Source organism: Podarcis vaucheri (genome assembly GCF_965113315.1).
Source record: "Podarcis vaucheri genome assembly, chromosome: 4".
NCBI classification, from domain to species: domain Eukaryota; kingdom Metazoa; phylum Chordata; class Lepidosauria; order Squamata; family Lacertidae; genus Podarcis; species Podarcis vaucheri.
In genome coordinates, this window is record NC_138762.1 from 39,542,993 (window position 1) to 39,559,729 (window position 16,737).

The following is a 16,737-nucleotide window of genomic DNA, read 5'->3' on the forward strand; positions in this document are numbered from 1 at the left end:
TAGTATGAGGGAATTATCTATCAATTTTCCTCAACATGCAGCGATATTTGTACTCAGCACTTGCTGTGGTGTCACAGTTCTAAGAGCATGCAGGATCAGGCCAACAGCCTGTCAAGCCCAGCATCCTGTTCTCAAAGTTGTCATCCAGGTGCTTATTGGGAAACCCGAACGCAGGACTTGAGCACAACAGCGCTCTCCCCACTCCTGTGGCTCCCAGCGACTGGCAGTCATCCATTCATTTTATTGGTATGCTGCTTTCCCACCAAAATAAAAAAATAAAAATCATGCTCAACAGCAAAGAAAACCAGAAGGCATTTCAAACAAACACTACAAAAGCAATTTCACAGCAATACTGCAAAACCATAACATAGTAACTATTTCATAACGTAGCAAGTATAGTAAAATACAAAAAGGCCACATTTCAATACTATAAATATAACATGATTGCAGTGGTACCTCAGGTTAAGTACTTAATTCGTTCCGGAAGTCCGTTCTAAACCTGAAACTGTTCTTAACCTGAAGCACCACTTTAGCTAATGGGGCCTCCTGCTGCTGCTGGAGCCCGATTTCTGTTCTTATCCTGAAGCAAAGTTCTTAACCGGAAGCACTATTTCTGGGTTAGCGGAGTCTGTAACCTGAAGCGTCTGTAACCTGAAGCATATGTAACCTGAGGTACCACTGTACTTAATGCAGCATCCAATAGCAAAAATAAACAAGGAAGCTTCACAGTTTCACCTTCGTCCTAGAAACACCCCTTCCGGGATGTTGCTCATTGCCCCTCTCCGGCAGCCATTTGCAAGGCTTCCAAGGGTGAGGGTTGGGCTACCAGGAAAACCCCTCCCATTCAGAGGCACGCTGCCTCCGACAGGGGAGGTGGAACGAATTATTAACAGTTAAAAGTGAAGGTGCAGGTTTCAGGTAGATGTTCAAACCGTCACTGACGATTATCCAAGATTAATCAAGGACATAGGTGGAATCTACACACATATAAAAACATTTTGAAAATGCTTTTTTAAAGCGTTTTTTAAAAATATGTTGGATTTTCCATAAACCGCACCATTGCCATCTAATGTCACATTGTATATTGCACTTAAAACACACTTTAAACGTTTTATTTGCAGCTGTATAGCTGAGTCCATAGTCTCTTTATCTGAGGAACAATGAAAACAAATTCAAAGTCTAGGATGAATGCAGGCAGGCAGTCACCTATATCCTCCACCCTCTTCCAAATGAAAGAAATCCCACCATCTGATTGACATCTGATGCTCCCTTCAACTTCCCCATTCCACTTACTTTAGCATTCTGTAGTACAAGTGATCTCCTCCCTGCTCTTGTTCTCTGAACACAAGTCCCAGAAGTGCTTAATTCCATCAGTATTTGGTTTTCTGGAGCAGATTTTGAGGATGAGTTTAATTGCAAAAATGGAAGCCTGTTGTGTGCATGGAATGATGGGCACTGGATACAACCCAGTTTTTCCCCCAGGCTATCCAAAATATACCTACATCATTCTTTGTGTACTAAACCCACTGTTGTACGGGGTTTGTTGCGGGATGACTTTTGCAACGGCAAAGTCGTCCCGCAACGGGAAAGAGATGCATAACTAGATTTGCTCCACAGATGCCAGAAATTATTTGCTGCGAAGCAAAATCAGAAGTGATGCGCAAAAGCATCCCTTTACAAACAATGCTAGCAACCGCTTAGAGAGCACCTAGCATTGAAACTATTAAGGTTATGGGACAATACCTACCAGCCTTCATATCCATTTCTGCCTTTTGCAGTAAATTTCTAGCAACGTGTTTGAATGAAGATGATATGTATGGATACATCCTGTGAAGACATGAAAAACACAGTCATGGATAAAAGTTATCTGACATGCCATATGAAAGACAAATTGTTATAATAACACAATGAAGTTGACCACTATTATTTCCATTTTGCAGAGGGGAATGGCAAGGACTTCCTTGCACAAGTGAGGACAGGGTAGGCACAATCCTTGTGCCCTACAGTAAACTGACTTTGCACAGGCCTCAAAAGTGCATGAAATGCTCAAAAAAATCAGTTGTGCCATCCACAACCAATATAGGATTCAGAACCATGATCTACATGGTGACAGAGGCATCATTTGGATTTCCTTTTATCCCAAGGACGGGTGTTCATCCATTAGAATTTATTTGGTAATTTTATTTTTAAAAATTTTTTGGGTGGTATTCACTTGTGTGTTTGTCATCACAAAGTCCTTTCAATTCACAGAAGACTCAGTCATCTGAAAAGAGAATGAGTATACTTGCCAAATATGAAGCACCATCCACGGAACTGTTAAACTGTATATTTAAGATCCCTACCTCCTCACTTCATAGGCCCTCTATCACTCAGTGCAGCGAGAACTGGATCAGATCCTATCAGTGCTGGAACTTGTATCAGAACATTCATTCAGCTTGTTAAACCGTACTTCAAATGCATATTACACATTATAAGATTAGGAGTCCATTAAAAAAGGACCTCTATAAGTGGCCTATAATCATTTAGTGGAACCTTTACAGAATTGCCTGAGCAACTTTCACTCAAGTGAAAACATCCACAGAAAAACAAACAACACCTCCCCCCTCCCCGCAGTTCGGTGATTATCTTATGTAAAGTGTTCTTTGTTCTGGGTCAAAGTGTTTGGTCACAGCTGATTACCTTTTCCGCAGTCCAGCCTGCCAGTGTGATTTGAACTTGGCTTAGATTACAAATTGCTCCGCCATCAAAGTCAATTTCTCTCCATGGCCAAAAAGAGAGAACAGCTAATGCTTTCAAGCACACTGCTTTGGAAATTTAAATATCTGGCTTTATAACAGTCTTGGGGAAAGCTGGCTCACCTGGGTCTGTAAAAGCAATGTGGCAAACGCTTGGTTTTTACTTCCTTGGCTTGAATGAATATCTTCATTCGTGGGTCCAAGTACAATATAGCTGTGTAGGCTCTCAGCGACTGCCGTTCTGGAAGGCTGACACAGAAAAGTGTTTAAGGCAGAATAATTTTAGGCTCACAAAGGGAGAACTCTGGTGGATAGAGGAAATTGGGCACGTAATCCGCTTGAACAAAAAACAAACAAACTCAAAACATGTTCTCACTTAAGTGCTCTTGAAGCCTTTCAAGGTGCAATACAATTCTTTAGCATGAAATTAAACCAACTTTCTAAAACTTTTAATGCTGGCGATTCTACCCACCTTCCAGGGAAGAATTAAAATTTGGCAAATACTATTGTGAATTAGCACATGATCTTTGTGGATATGTTGAATCCTGCACTGTGCTGCTATAGGAAGCATGACCTTACACCTGGGTAAAAACAGAGCCATGTCTTTGTGCTATCTTCACGCCAGCACAGCTCCCAAGGAGGGGTTATACAGGCAATGACCAATTTATGCACATCCAATTGATGAGTGATTACGCGCATGGTGCAGAACCTGGAAATGACCTGAAAACGTCACTAAAAGGGTGGAATGGGGGCGGGACAGAATGTTTTACATGAGCCCTGTGAGTGCATGCAGGGATCCGTAATGTAACCCCTGTGTAAATCAAGGATTGCTTGTACAATAAAGATTGTGGTCCCTTAATATGTATACCAGGTTGAGGAATGGAAACGGGGAGAGAGAGAGCATCAAGGCAAGCAGAATGTTACACTGGCCACCCTACATCTAGCCACTGGAGAACCCAGGGGGCACGAGTTGACTGGGCCTTCTTGGCATGCACAGAGGCATCAACACCCCACTCTCTGTGCACACAAACAGTGAGCTGAATCACATCCATTGTTTGAAGCTTCTTTTAGGATGCCATCCCATGCGCACTTTCCTGGCTGTAAGCTCCACTGAACACAATGGGATTTGCTCCCAAGTTCACAGAGGGACGCAGGTGGCGCTGTGGTCTAAATCACAGAGCCTAGGGCTTGCTTATCAGAAGGTCGGCGGTTCGAATCCCTGCGATGGGGTGAGCTCCTGTTGCTTGGTCCCTGCTCCTGCCAACCTAGCAGTTCGAAAGCACATCAAAGTGCAAGTAGATAAATAGGTACCACTCCGGTAGGAAGGTAAACGGCGTTTCCGTGCACTGCTCTGGTTCTCCAGAAGCGGCTTAGTCATGCTGGCCGCATGACCCGGAAGCTGTACGCCGGCTTCCTCGGCCAATAAAGGGAGGTGAGCGCCGCAACCCCAGAGTCGTCCGCGACTGGACCTAATGGTCAGGGGTCCCTTTACCTTTACCTTTTACATAAAGATAGGTTTGCACTGCTACTCTCTCTCTTTCTGCTCCTAATCCATTAGAATTCTCCTGTTATGAGGAATACATGGAAGAATTTGGGATTCGAAGTACACCGTTACAAAATTAAAGCAGGTGTTAAATTCCATTCACCAACACATTGTAAGTACATTCTGTGATTTCTAGTGTCCAAGCAAAATGGATTGTTTGCAAGGAGCATCTTCCAAATATATTTTTTTATTCATACCCTTTGTCCGTTCAACGTATTGTTTGCTTGCTCTGTAAAGAGTCTCTAAGCTACTCACAAAATGTCCACAGCATTAAAGTATAACATAAAATCAGAAAATGACCATGAAACTTACTTCTCAGGTGCCACAGCAAGCAACATATCCTCCTCATCTGTTAGGATATCAAGTTCTGGCTCAAAACTGAGAGTGAGTTTCAGATTGTATATTACCAGCAAGGTTCCTACGTGTGAAGGTTAAAATCCATTACTGAAATATCAGTTTTACAATTCTTATGCCAATTAAAGTAGAAGAGTACAGTGGATAATTGCAGTTAAGCAAACTAGGGTCCAGTCGCAAGATTATAGACTCCCCCCTCTCCCCAGATTAATATACTGTTAAGAGTTTGGGGAGGTGGAGAGGAGGTTGTAGGCAGAGACCTTTCTAATGCCTAGAATAGCCAAGTCAGTCTGGTAACAGCCTGCTAAATAGGGGAGTACAGTGGTACCTAGGGATGCAAACGGGATCCGTTCCGGAGCCCCGTTTGCATCCTGAAGCAAACGCAACCCGCGTCCGTGCGTGCGCAGGTCGCGTTTTGCCGCTTCCGCACATGCACGTGATGTCATTTCGACCGTCTGCGCATGTGCGCGCGGCAAAACCCAGAAGTAACGCGCTCTGTTACTTCCGGGTCGCTGCGGAGCGCAACCCGAAAATACTTAACTTGAAGCACATTTATCCCAAGGTATAAGGCAGGAGTGTCAAACTCAAATTTATCGGGGGCCGCATCAGCAGTTTGGTCACCCTCAAAGGGCCGGTTGTATCTGTAGAACTTTACATGAATGCATGTAAAGTGGAGGTTTCCTGTGTAGAACGGCCGGCGCTGCTAGAGGGCAGACGTTCTCTGGCTTTTAGGCTGCCGCGCATGCGCTGAAGAGGCGGCTTTCTTGTGTAAAAAAAAAAAAGCGAGAATGAAAGGTGAAGGCCGGCGGCCGGCGGTGGCTACACGGGCCACATGACGAGGTCTGGCGGGCCGGATTCGGCCCGCGGGCCTTGTGTTTGACACCTGTGGTATAAGGTAACAAAGGAAGTGACAAAGGGATGGGCTCCTCTCCCTCATCTGCCTATTACTTAGAAAGACAAAAGAGAGTTGAGTTATGTGAGATAGAAGCAAAGCTCCAGACTGGAAAGGCAGAGAGAAAGGGAGAGAGAGCCATGCCCGATTTCTGCTGGAAAGACCCTCCTGAGGCGCTGATGCTGTTAGCCCTTCCATCACAGGCTCAGGTTGTATATACAGTGGTATCTCGGGTTACAGATGCTTCAGGTTACAGGCGCTTCAGGTTACAGACTCCACTAACCCAGAAATAGCACCTTGGGCTAAGAACTTTGCTTCAGAACAGAAACCAAGTGTCAGTGGCACAGCGGGCAGAGGGAGGCCCCATTAGCTAAAGTGGTACCTCAGGTTAAGAACAGTTTCAGGTTAAGAATGGACCTCCAGAACGAATTAAGTTCTTAATTAACCCAAGGGACCACTGTATGTGTAAGTAAACCATATATCCTAAAGAGACCACAGTCTCTTCTGTGCCTCATTTCCAAAAGAAACACAAACCCTGGTAAGCAGCTGGAATCCCCTGAAATCTTGCACTGAGAGATTGGGGTGGCACGCAACAATACTTTGCCATAAGTCTAGGTGGGATTAAATCGTTTTGGGGGCTCTCCAAACAGACAAGTCTATCAATGGCTAATACTTGTGGTGGCTGTGTACTATCATCAGATCAGAGACGGCATGCCCCTGAATGCCAGTGGCTTGGGAAGCACTGGAGAGAGCCATTGCCCTCATATCTTGATTGTGAGATTCTCGTCGTCATCTGCTTAGCTACTGAGGGAACGAGATGGATCTTTTGTCTGATCTAGTAGGGCTCTTATGGGGTCAAGAGAACGCTGCCTTTACTGGGGGGGGGGAGGTGGTAGAGAATAATTTGTTTGTATCTCATTCATGTGAGAGGAGCCAATTGATGAACAAAGATCCAAAATTATTCAGGGGAGGGGGGCACCCAGCATAAAACAAAAGCCCTGGCACCCATGTTTAGTCCTCAAAACGCTAATTATAATGCATTGGTTAATTAGAACTTTCAGGGATTATAAAGTCACCTGTTTTTCCATAAATGGCATCAAACTCCTTCACCAGTTCAGCATTATTCTTAAAAGGTGAATATTTGTAAAGTATGGACAACTGTGTAGCAAACGTCTCTGGATTGTCTATTATTGGCTCTCTTGTATGACTTGACCATGAAAGAATTGGGACTATAACCTGTAATGGAAAACAATATGAGAGTGGACCCAAATCAGATATACAGTGGTACCTCGCGTTACATACGCTTCAGGTAACATATGCTTCAGGTTACAGATTCCGCTAACCCAGAAATAGTACCTCGGGTTAAGAACTTTGCTTCAGAATCAGAACAGAAATCGTGATCCAGCGGCGCAGTGGCAGCAGGAGGCCCCATTAACTAAACTGGTGCTTCAGGTTAAGAACAGTTTCAGGTTAAGAACGGACCTCCAGAATGAATTAAGTACTTAACCCGAGGTACCACTGTATTCTCCTTCACTCACGCCTATCACATCTGAACAGGTAACTTGAGACAGTGATGTTTGCTTCCTTTCTAACTCCCAGTGCCAAAGATGATGGTGCTGATAGTAGTATGAACAGCAAACCCCGTATCAAATACTAGCAGCATTTTGAGTTTTATTAATGATGTTCCATTCCAGGAAGTCCCACCCCAGAAGTTCCGGTCCTGATGACATCTTCGGCAAAGCAGGATACAAATATTTAAATGACGAATGAAGACAGACATACCTCACTGAGACCTTCTGTTTCACAAAACGTCTGAGACAAAAGGAGGCATGTCATTGTATTCTCTTCCTTGGTGAATAATATTAAGTCTTTCCCTATGCGCATGGACCCTCTATAGTAAAGATACAGGAAAATACCATTTTTGTAATAGCTGCATTGTCTGGATGTTAACACCTTTAGGGCAATATAGGCAGTAATATAGACAAAGTGGGTGTGCTGAGGGCAGAAAGGGATTTCCCATCAGCTAGCGAGCCTGAGGTTTCTCTATACTTCCTGTCTGCACTATGGAGGACTAGGAAATACATTGACAATCCATTCCCTTCTAATACGTTTAATGTATCTCATAAAACAGTGCTTCCCAAACCTGGGTCTCCAGCTGTTTTTGGACTACAACTCCCATCATCCCTAGCTAGCAAGACCAGTGGTCAGGGATAATGGGAATTACAGTCTGAAAACAGCTGGACACCCAAGTCTAGGAAACACTGCAATAAAACGTAAATGCGGCAGATAAATTATTGATGAGGCCGAGTCATTGGGACCATGTGACGCCTTTGTTACAGCAGACACAATGGCAACCAGTCTGCTTCCGGTTACAATGCAAAGTGCTGACCTTGAGCACCATCTGGTGGAAAGACGGGATACAATTTCAATCACAGTAGTATTATTACTGGGGTTGGGTTTTTTGCTACTCTTATGCATATGTTTCCCTTGATGTAAACCACTTTACATCAAGCCATTTTTTTTGATGAAAACCAATATGCAAGGCTGTAAGAGCAAATGAACAGGTTCCCTCAATTCCAATACTTAAATATATAATGCAAGCCAAATCACCTTTACGGTCACGATCGTGAAACAGTTTTTCATTCAGCACAAAGTTAACAATTCTGAATCTTGCCATTAAAGGGGTGTCTGTCTGACAAACAAAACCGACAAAGAACAAAGAACTCTTACGATTTAAGCCCGTTGCCATAGCATCCAATCATGTCAGGCCTGTCCCGCTTAGAGGATCTTCCGAAGTGCACAAGATCCACAGTTTTTCCTGCAAAAGATTTGTAATAAGGCTTCCCTCTAAGGCCCTCACTAGAATTCACTGTTATTGTTATTTACAGATCAAAGTCCTGCACATTTATTAGCCTGCTTTATTCTCCACAGCAGAAATGTGGAGCCTGTGGACCTTCAAGTGTTTTTGGAGTCCCGTCAGCCCAAGCCAGCATGGCCTATCATCAGAGATAATGGGAGAAGGTGCCATCCTGCAACTTCTGGAGGGCTACAGGTCCACCACTCCCGCTTTACAAGCTTTTAAGTTGGTATTTTTGCCCCCGTATTGCACAAAGTGAGCTGAGGCTGACAGACTGTAGCTTGAGTAAGGCTACCTATCAAGCTGGTTGCAGAGGTGAGATTCAAAACCACAACCTGCCGACTCAATGCTCTTAGGTTTGCTTCTTATAGCTCACCGCTACCAATGTATTTTATAAATGTATGTGTCAATACTAAGCCTGCACTGCAGGGGGTTGGGCTAAATGGCCCTCAAGGTCTCTTCCAACTCTACAATTCTAGGGTTCAAAGTATACTTCTGAACAACTGAACCTCCAGCACAAGATCTCTGCTGTTAGCAATAGTCATAGAATCATAGAGTTGGAATAGACCACAAGGGCCATCGAGTCCAACCCCCTGCCAAGCAGGAAACACCATCAGAGCACTCCTGACATATGGTTGTCAAGCCTCTGCTTAAAGACCTCCAAAGTAGGAGACTCCACCACACTCCTTGGCAGCAAATTCCACTGTCGAACAGCTCTTACTGTCAGGAAGTTCTTCCTAATGTTTAGGTGGAATCTTCTTTCTTGTAGTTTGGATCCATTGCTCCGTGTCCGCTTCTCTGGAGCAGCAGAAAACAACCTTTCTCCCTCCTCCATGTGACATCCTTTTATATATTTGAACATGGCTATCATATCACCCCTTAACTCCTCTTCTCCAGGCTAAACATGCCCAGCTCCCTTAGCCGTTCCTCACAAGGCATCGTTTCCAGGCCTTTGACCATTTTGGTTGCCCTCCTCTGGACACGTTCCAGTTTGTCAGTGTCCTCTGGACACGTTCCAGTTTGTCAGTGTCCTCTGGACACGTTCCAGTTTGTCAGTGTCCTCTGGACACGTTCCAGTTTGTCAGTCACAGCCTCCTCCACCTCCCAAGGCAAAGCTTGCTGGAGAAGGAGGGATGGCATAGCTGTCAGTGGATAAACGTAACATCCAAACTGTGTCTTGTAGTTTAGTAGTAGTAGTAATTTTATTATTTATACCCCACCCATCTGGCTGGGATTCTGGCAGAATATAAAAGATGCCTTCTGACATCTTCTAAAAATTGTGCAGTTCTTTATCTCCTTGACATCTGATGGGAGGGCATTCCACAGGGAGGGCACTACCACCGAAAAGGCCCTCTGCCTGGTTTAGGTGCAAATATGCTATGCTATTAACTGAAGAATGTTCATAGTTTGCACTACAGTAACAATTTGATGGGAGAACATGGTCCCTTTCTCAACGGATGTAAAGACTACATTTTACCCCTTTTGAACTTGTGAAAATGGTTGCTATGGCGTGCAGCGTGGGAAATAGCTGTTATAAATTTGACTGATAGTTCCTGGATCTATAATATACAGCTGTTTCAGCTGAGGGGGCCTTGACGGATGTGGCTTCTGCTATTCCTGCCGACGGATGTGGTTTTAAAATGTGCACTATCTGACTATGATTGCTGTGAGATTTGCTGCTGATCCTCTGTGATTTGTGTTCTATGGTTGAATTTCATTTTTTTGCCACAGGGCAGCTGGCCTCCCTCTCTCTGTGGTGGTTTCTCTCAGGCTTCAGAATGATGGGGTGGTACAGTTGAAGGATGAAAAAATGTTAACCTGCAGACCTGTGGTGATCTGATAAATAAGAGTGGGAAATTCAGAAGTAGTTTAAGCATCTTTTGTGTGAAATGCTCCACGGTGTTTCGACAAGAAAACACCTGAGCTGTGTACACACCATACACTGAAAGCAAAGGACTCCCCCTCCTTTCCGCCAAAAAACATTGGGAACTGTAGAGTTTAAGGGTGCTGGGAAATGTAGTTCTGTAGGGTGTAAATCACAGTTTCCTGGATTCTTTGAGGGAAGCTATGTGCTTTTGGAGGAAAGAACATAGCTTCCCTAAAAGAATCTTGGGAGAAATGCAATGACAAACCTAGACAGTATCTTAAAAAGCAGAGACATCACCTTGCCAACAAAGGTCCATATAGTTAAAGCTATGGTTTTCCCAGTAGTGATTTATGGAAGTGAGAGCTGGACCATAAAGAAGGCTGATGGCCAAAGAATTGATGCTTTTGAATTATAGTGCTGGAGGAGACTCTTGAGTGTCCCATGGACTGCAAGAAGATCAAACCTATCCATTCTTAAGGAAATCGGCCCTGAGTGCTCACTGGAAGGACAGATCGTGAAGCTGAGGCTACAATACTTTGGCCACCTCATGAGAAGAGAAGACTCGCTGGAAAAGACCCTGATGTTGGGAAAGATAGAGGGCACAAGGAGAAGGGGACGACGGAGGACGCGATGGTTGGATAGTGTTCTCGAAGTTACCAGCATGAGTTTGACCAAACTGCGGGAGGCAGTGGAAGACAGGAGTGCCAGGCGTGCTCTGGTCCATGGGGTCACGGAGAGTCAGACACGACTAAACAAGAACGTGCTTTAAACGTATGGTGCGTACAGCACTAATCTTCCTTCTCCTACCGCCAGTTAAAGAGAACAAATGTTGGGGATCCTGCAATCTTCCATTCTGTGGACTTGACCAGGCCAGTGTAGACGTCATTGAGACAGGAGTGCGAACATGCTGGGAATGTGGGCTTGGGAGAGCACATCTTTGAAACCCTGTCCTGCCGTGTGATACCCAAAATCTTCCTGACAGCACGTGGAAGGCACTGATGGTTGTAAGTTGCCCACGACTCATTTCCATAATGCAGCATGCTCAGTACAAAAGCCTGGTAGACCTTCATCTTGTTAGCATTGCATCTGCCTTGCCAATATGCTTATCCAGCTCAGCATTGATGGAGAAGCTGCTGGTTGTGGTGGAACCAAAGTAGACAAAATTGCCTACCACTTAATGATGGCTTTCCCCCTATGTTTTTAGCTGCTTCTATGTTAGCTGTAAGCTACCTTGAGCCCCTCTCAGGGGAAAAGGCAAGGTGTAAATGAAAATGAAATAAGATGAACAGAGAAACAATCTCCAGATGCCTCAGTCCTGAAGGAGTGTCTCCACCCCCATCATCCAGCGCTGAGAACCTTCTGGCAGTTCCTGCCCTATGAGAAGTGAGGTTACAGGGTACCAGGCAGAGGGCCTTCTCGGTAGTGGCACCTGCCCTGTGGAACACCCTCCCAGCAGATGTCAAGGCAATAAACAACTATTTTACTTTTAAAAGACAACTGAAGGTGGCCCTGTTTAGGGACGTTTTTAATGTCTGACGCTGTATTGTTTTTATTATTCGGTTGGAAGCTGCCCAGAGTGACTGGGGAAACCCAGCCAGATGGGCAAGGTATAAATAATAAATTATTATTTTATTATTATTATGACTGACGTTTTTCAGTCCTGTTAACAGTGTGGCCTGCGTAAATAAGGAGACACAACGTCACATCCATCAAAGGGAAAGAAAATCTTCAAACTTTCCACTCAAGCTTGGAGCACCTGTTTGTCAAAGCCTGAAAACAGAACCACCGTCTCCTCATCCTTAGGCAGCTAAAAATACCAACCTCCACCCTTGTTTGCAGCTGCTTCAAGCGGCTTTTTACGCAACGAACCAGCCCCACCTGCTGCTCGCCACTGCAAGTACAAAGTCGCCCCTCTTCCTTTTGCGCTGGAAGTTTGCACGCCAAGTTTCAAAGAATTAATTTGGCACAGAGGGGATTCTCAGAACCCCTGAGACGCACGCTCTGGGAACAGTCTATTTCAGGCGCTGGTTAACCTAAGCTGCAGGAGGCAGACGTCGTGTTATCTCCTTGGCACCAGCTCCAAGCAGCCATGATCCCTTCTTACTGATTAAGCTGTTTGTACTTAACGAGACCAGAGGGGGAGAAAACAGTTGACTCCTGGCAAAAGGAAGCCACCAGGCAAACAAAAAGAGAATTGAGCTTATTGACTTTCACCACTTGGAAACCTATCTCCACATGGAGCAGATGTGAAAAGCTAAAACGACAAGTGGTTATTTAGGGCAGGTGAATGGGGGTTTTTGCATTGCTTGTGGGACTACTGCCAGTATATGACACCTTGCTCGCAGGTTTGCACCGGCTGCCAATCTGGTCCCAGCCCAAGTTCAAGGCTTCGGTACTAATGTACAAGCACCTATACAGCTCAGGAACAGGACTGCCTTATCCCTTATAGTCCCCGTAGGTGAAATCCTCAAAGTATCAGAAGGCCACTCGGAGCAGGCCTCTGTGTTCGGGATCAGCCTCCATGTCAAGATACAGTAGGTGCTCACTAGCTGTACTTTCCAGGGGAAAAAGATATTTTTGTTTTTACAAGCCTTCCCAACTGGATGATTGGGGAAACAACACAGGGCGGAAGGGATAAGGATTGCCTCTCTGAGTTTAACAGCCCAGACCAATTCAGTGCCTTCCACTCGACCCTTGTGTCTTTGCCTCTAAACTTTAAGAAAGACTTTGAGTGCCTCCTCCACCACCCTGCTTGGTCGTGCTGAGGACTGAACCTGTGACCTTCTATATTTGAAAAAGATGTTCTGGCACAAGGCTACTGGTTCCATTTTAAACCGCGCCAAACTAGTCCCATGTGAACGCATCCTCAGGATCGTGCCAAAATCTGCCTGCAGATTCTCCAAGACTTTCTTCACTTGAAAAAGAGGATTCCATTTCCCTGCCTCATTCCCAGGCACTTGATGATTTCTTTAGAACTGTGGTTGAGCTTATCTTATTAGTGTGAGGCGGTTAAAGGTGGTGGGTGTTTTCTTCCTCAGTAAACAGATCTCCAGCGCCCTGCAGTCTCCCTGCCCATGGCTGCCCATGCTTCCTGACCTGAAACCTCCTCACCACAAGAGGAGTTGTCTCATGATGTTTACCTTCCCCTTGGCTTTGATGAAAAAACTAGCACCCAGAAAGGCTAAAGAGTACAGGCCACTTGTGAGTATTGAAAATTGAAAGGAAGGGCACTCGCAAACAACCCCCAAGTCACCTTAGAAGTAAGGTGAAAGCGTCAAAAACCCTGCACTCCACTCATGTGAATTTCACCAAAATTCTCTGCTTGGATAATTTTTGAAGGCAATTTCTTTCCAAGTTAACTGATGGAGAAGGGTTGAAAAAAAAACAACAGGAGAAATTTCTGGCTCAGTGCTAGTAACGCTAGTAGTTTCTCTTGAGCTGTCCTGTACACAAATACTCCAATAAAAATAGTTCTTTGGAACTAATATAAACTAATTTGAAAAATTTCTGACCCAATAACAGTACAGTGGTGCCTCGCAAGACGAAAAGAATTCGTTCCGCGAGTCTTTTCGTCTTGCGATGTTTTTCGTCTTGCGAAGCACGGTCCGTCGCAACTGCGCCTCTTCAAGCGGCTTTAAAAAAAAGCGCAAGACGTTTTCGTCTTGCGAAGCAAGCCCATAGGGAAATTCGTCTAGCGAAGCAACGCAAAAACGGGAAACCCTTTCGTCTAGCGAGTTTTTCGTCTTGCGAGGCACCACTGTATATATAACACCAGCGGGAGACCATTAAGCATGGCACATATCGGGTCCATTGCCAATGCCTGGACATTTGAGGACAGAACTGGTACCAAGGTTAGTTGTATGGCTTGGTTCCTTCACATGTATGGGTCTTCATATATGAATCGCAGGGAGTTGGACCAGATGAACCTTGGGGTCCCTTCCAATTCTATTGCTCAAGTACTGGAGTTTATTGCATTTATATTTTGCTCTTCCTGCAAGCCAGCATACAGGGCTCTTCCCTGTTTTATCCTCACAACAATCCTGTGAGGTACGTGTGGCCCAGTGAGTTTTGTGGCTGTGTGTGGCTTTGAATATGGGCCTCCTGAGCCCTAGAATGACACTGCCCTAGCACCCAAACACTCAATTAAAAGAATACAGGAGTATTAACTCACGAGGAGTCATGCCACATCCATTGTCCAAAAGGCACAGCATAAATCCTCCTTGCAGGTCCTCATTCTTCACTGCAAAACAAAGTATGGAAAAAAAGGAAACGGCTCTTAATAAATATTTGGAAACCATACATTGGTAAGAAGGTTTGTAGAAGAACAAACAACCATTAGGTCATAAAAGGAAATTCCCGTAATGGGAAGAAAATAAACAAACAGTTGCCCAATGAGGACCGAAAGTCCTCCGTGGGCATGGAATAGTCAATGTTGATGGGAAGAGGTGGTTAAAAAGTGGGGGTGGGGAGGAGAATTGTATGATTTCCTTGGAAGGGAGCATGGCCAGCTGGCTGGAACTTTGAACAGGGGGCATTCTTCATTGCAACATTTCGTTGCCAGTCCCACTAAGTTGGCCAACCATTGCTTCACCTTCTCAGTCGAAAGGATATTTGTTGGCTTTAAAAGAGGAGTAGAGGACAAGGCCATCAGCGACTACTAGCCATGATGGCTGTTCCACCTGTCAGAGGGATTATGCCTCTGAATATCACCTGAGGAAACTGCAGGAGAGGAAGAGTGCTGCTGAGCTCAAGCCCAGTTCCCACAGGTCTGGACTAGTCCATCTAGTTCACAGGATGCTAGACTAGATGAGCCATTGGCCTGATCCAGCACGTTTTTCTTACATTCTTAAAGTAGAAACATCTCCCCCACCTTTTGGTCTAAGTTTGCAAGTAAAGCATCTGTTGGTGGTGTCATTTCAAGGCCCCTAAACAAATGGACCAAGTTTAGCAGACTGCTCTCCCATAGATTTCTTTGGAAGGAATTCCTAGCAAACTGAACAGAAACAGCTTTTAGTGTCCTCAAGATTGCAGTGCTTAATTGTAATCTTGGGCATGCCTGGTTACTAAGCAGCGAGTCCTATTAAACTAACGAGGATAAATTTCCGAGTTAACTTGCTGCAAGGGGATCAGGCTGCAACAGGACTTCCTCAGATAGAGCTAACGGACAGTAGACCATGATGTCAATTAGTGTAGCCAATGGCCATGGGAGGATTTGTATTAATTAGCATGCATGGAATTAGGCCAGAGCCACTATTTATTTCTTTTAAAGGGGTTTCCTTTACAGAGTTATGTGCGCACTACTTGGCCTTTAACTATGTCAACTGGTTAACTGTCGTACAAGACAAAAACGTTTGAGATTCCCCCTCCCCCGATATATTTCTCAGCAGGAAAATCATGCCAAAAGGTCAAAATTATATTCATGTCAGAGACATGTAGAATCTGCCAAATAGTACATTTTGGCAAAGAAGCAAATGTGCAAACTTTAATGCTATGCTGTTTATATTGTTATTATTTGTATGGTTTTAATATATTTTTAGTTGTATTCCATCAATGTTTAATTGTTTTTACATAACTGGGTTTTTTTTCTGTCCGTGTCATGGAAAGGCAGTGTTTAAATAAATATATCCTCACCATCTTATGAAGCAATTTCTTCTCAACAAAACAGATACAGTGGTACCACGGGTTAAGTGCTTAATTCATTCTGGAGGTCCGTACTTAACCTGAAACTTTTCTTAACCTGAAGCACCACTTTAGCTAATGGGGCCTCCTGCTGCTGCCGCACCACCGGAGCACGATTTCTGTTATCATCCTGAGGCAAAGTTCTTAACCTGAAGCACTATTTCTGGGTTAGCGGAGTCTGTAACCTGAAGTGTATGTAACCCGAGGTACCACTGTAATGTGATCAAACTAAGAAGCATTCAGAAACAGCACCCCCATTTAGACAGCTTACCTGTATATATGTCAAGTCTGCTGGCATCCGCATCTCTGCAAATATTGTTTAAATATTGTTAAAAACGTTTTAAATGAAAACATTAGCGCAAGTAGATACACGTAAAGCAATTTCACTCTATTACTGAACAGTGTCTATGCTAGTTGGAAACACAAAAACACTCTGATCAAAACTGCACTTACTTAAATCACATGAAATCACTTGAATGCTACTGTACATATTCTGTGCCAGTGGTTTTAATTATATTGTATGCCACCTTGGGCTCCCAATGGGGAGGAAAGACAGTATAGATATAAAATCAAATAAAAAAAATAATGCAATAACAGCTCACTTCAATGCAGTATCTATGTATGGAAAAAGGAATATAAATAAATTTAACTAAATCAGTGGACATAATTTAATTGTTTTTATATCAGACTTCTAAAGTAGTATTGTGCAAAGCTAACAGTCTCGAATGAAGTTGTAAAATATGAAGCTGATCCAAAGGAAAGCATTAAAGCAGTAGAATGCAAGTCATCCTGATATTATCAATATACCAT

At 44.2% G+C, this 16,737-nt stretch overlaps 1 protein-coding gene across 2 annotated transcripts in view; it reads right to left on the reverse strand.

Annotated features, from left to right (window-relative positions):
* The window catches only part of MORC1 (MORC family CW-type zinc finger 1), a 47,466-nt gene that overhangs the window by 24,019 nt on the left and 6,710 nt on the right, over positions 1 to 16,737 (reverse strand). For both annotated transcript variants that reach the window (XM_082219727.1, XM_082219726.1), the window contains exons 3-10: positions 16,199 to 16,233; positions 14,420 to 14,488; positions 8,255 to 8,342; positions 7,307 to 7,415; positions 6,601 to 6,760; positions 4,591 to 4,696; positions 2,859 to 2,984; positions 1,748 to 1,827 (exon numbers count right to left, since the gene is read on the reverse strand). In XM_082219727.1, the coding sequence (XP_082075853.1) occupies positions 1,748 to 1,827; positions 2,859 to 2,984; positions 4,591 to 4,696; positions 6,601 to 6,760; positions 7,307 to 7,415; positions 8,255 to 8,342; positions 14,420 to 14,488; positions 16,199 to 16,233 (773 nt within the window). The remainder of the gene's footprint in view (positions 1 to 1,747; positions 1,828 to 2,858; positions 2,985 to 4,590; positions 4,697 to 6,600; positions 6,761 to 7,306; positions 7,416 to 8,254; positions 8,343 to 14,419; positions 14,489 to 16,198; positions 16,234 to 16,737) is intronic.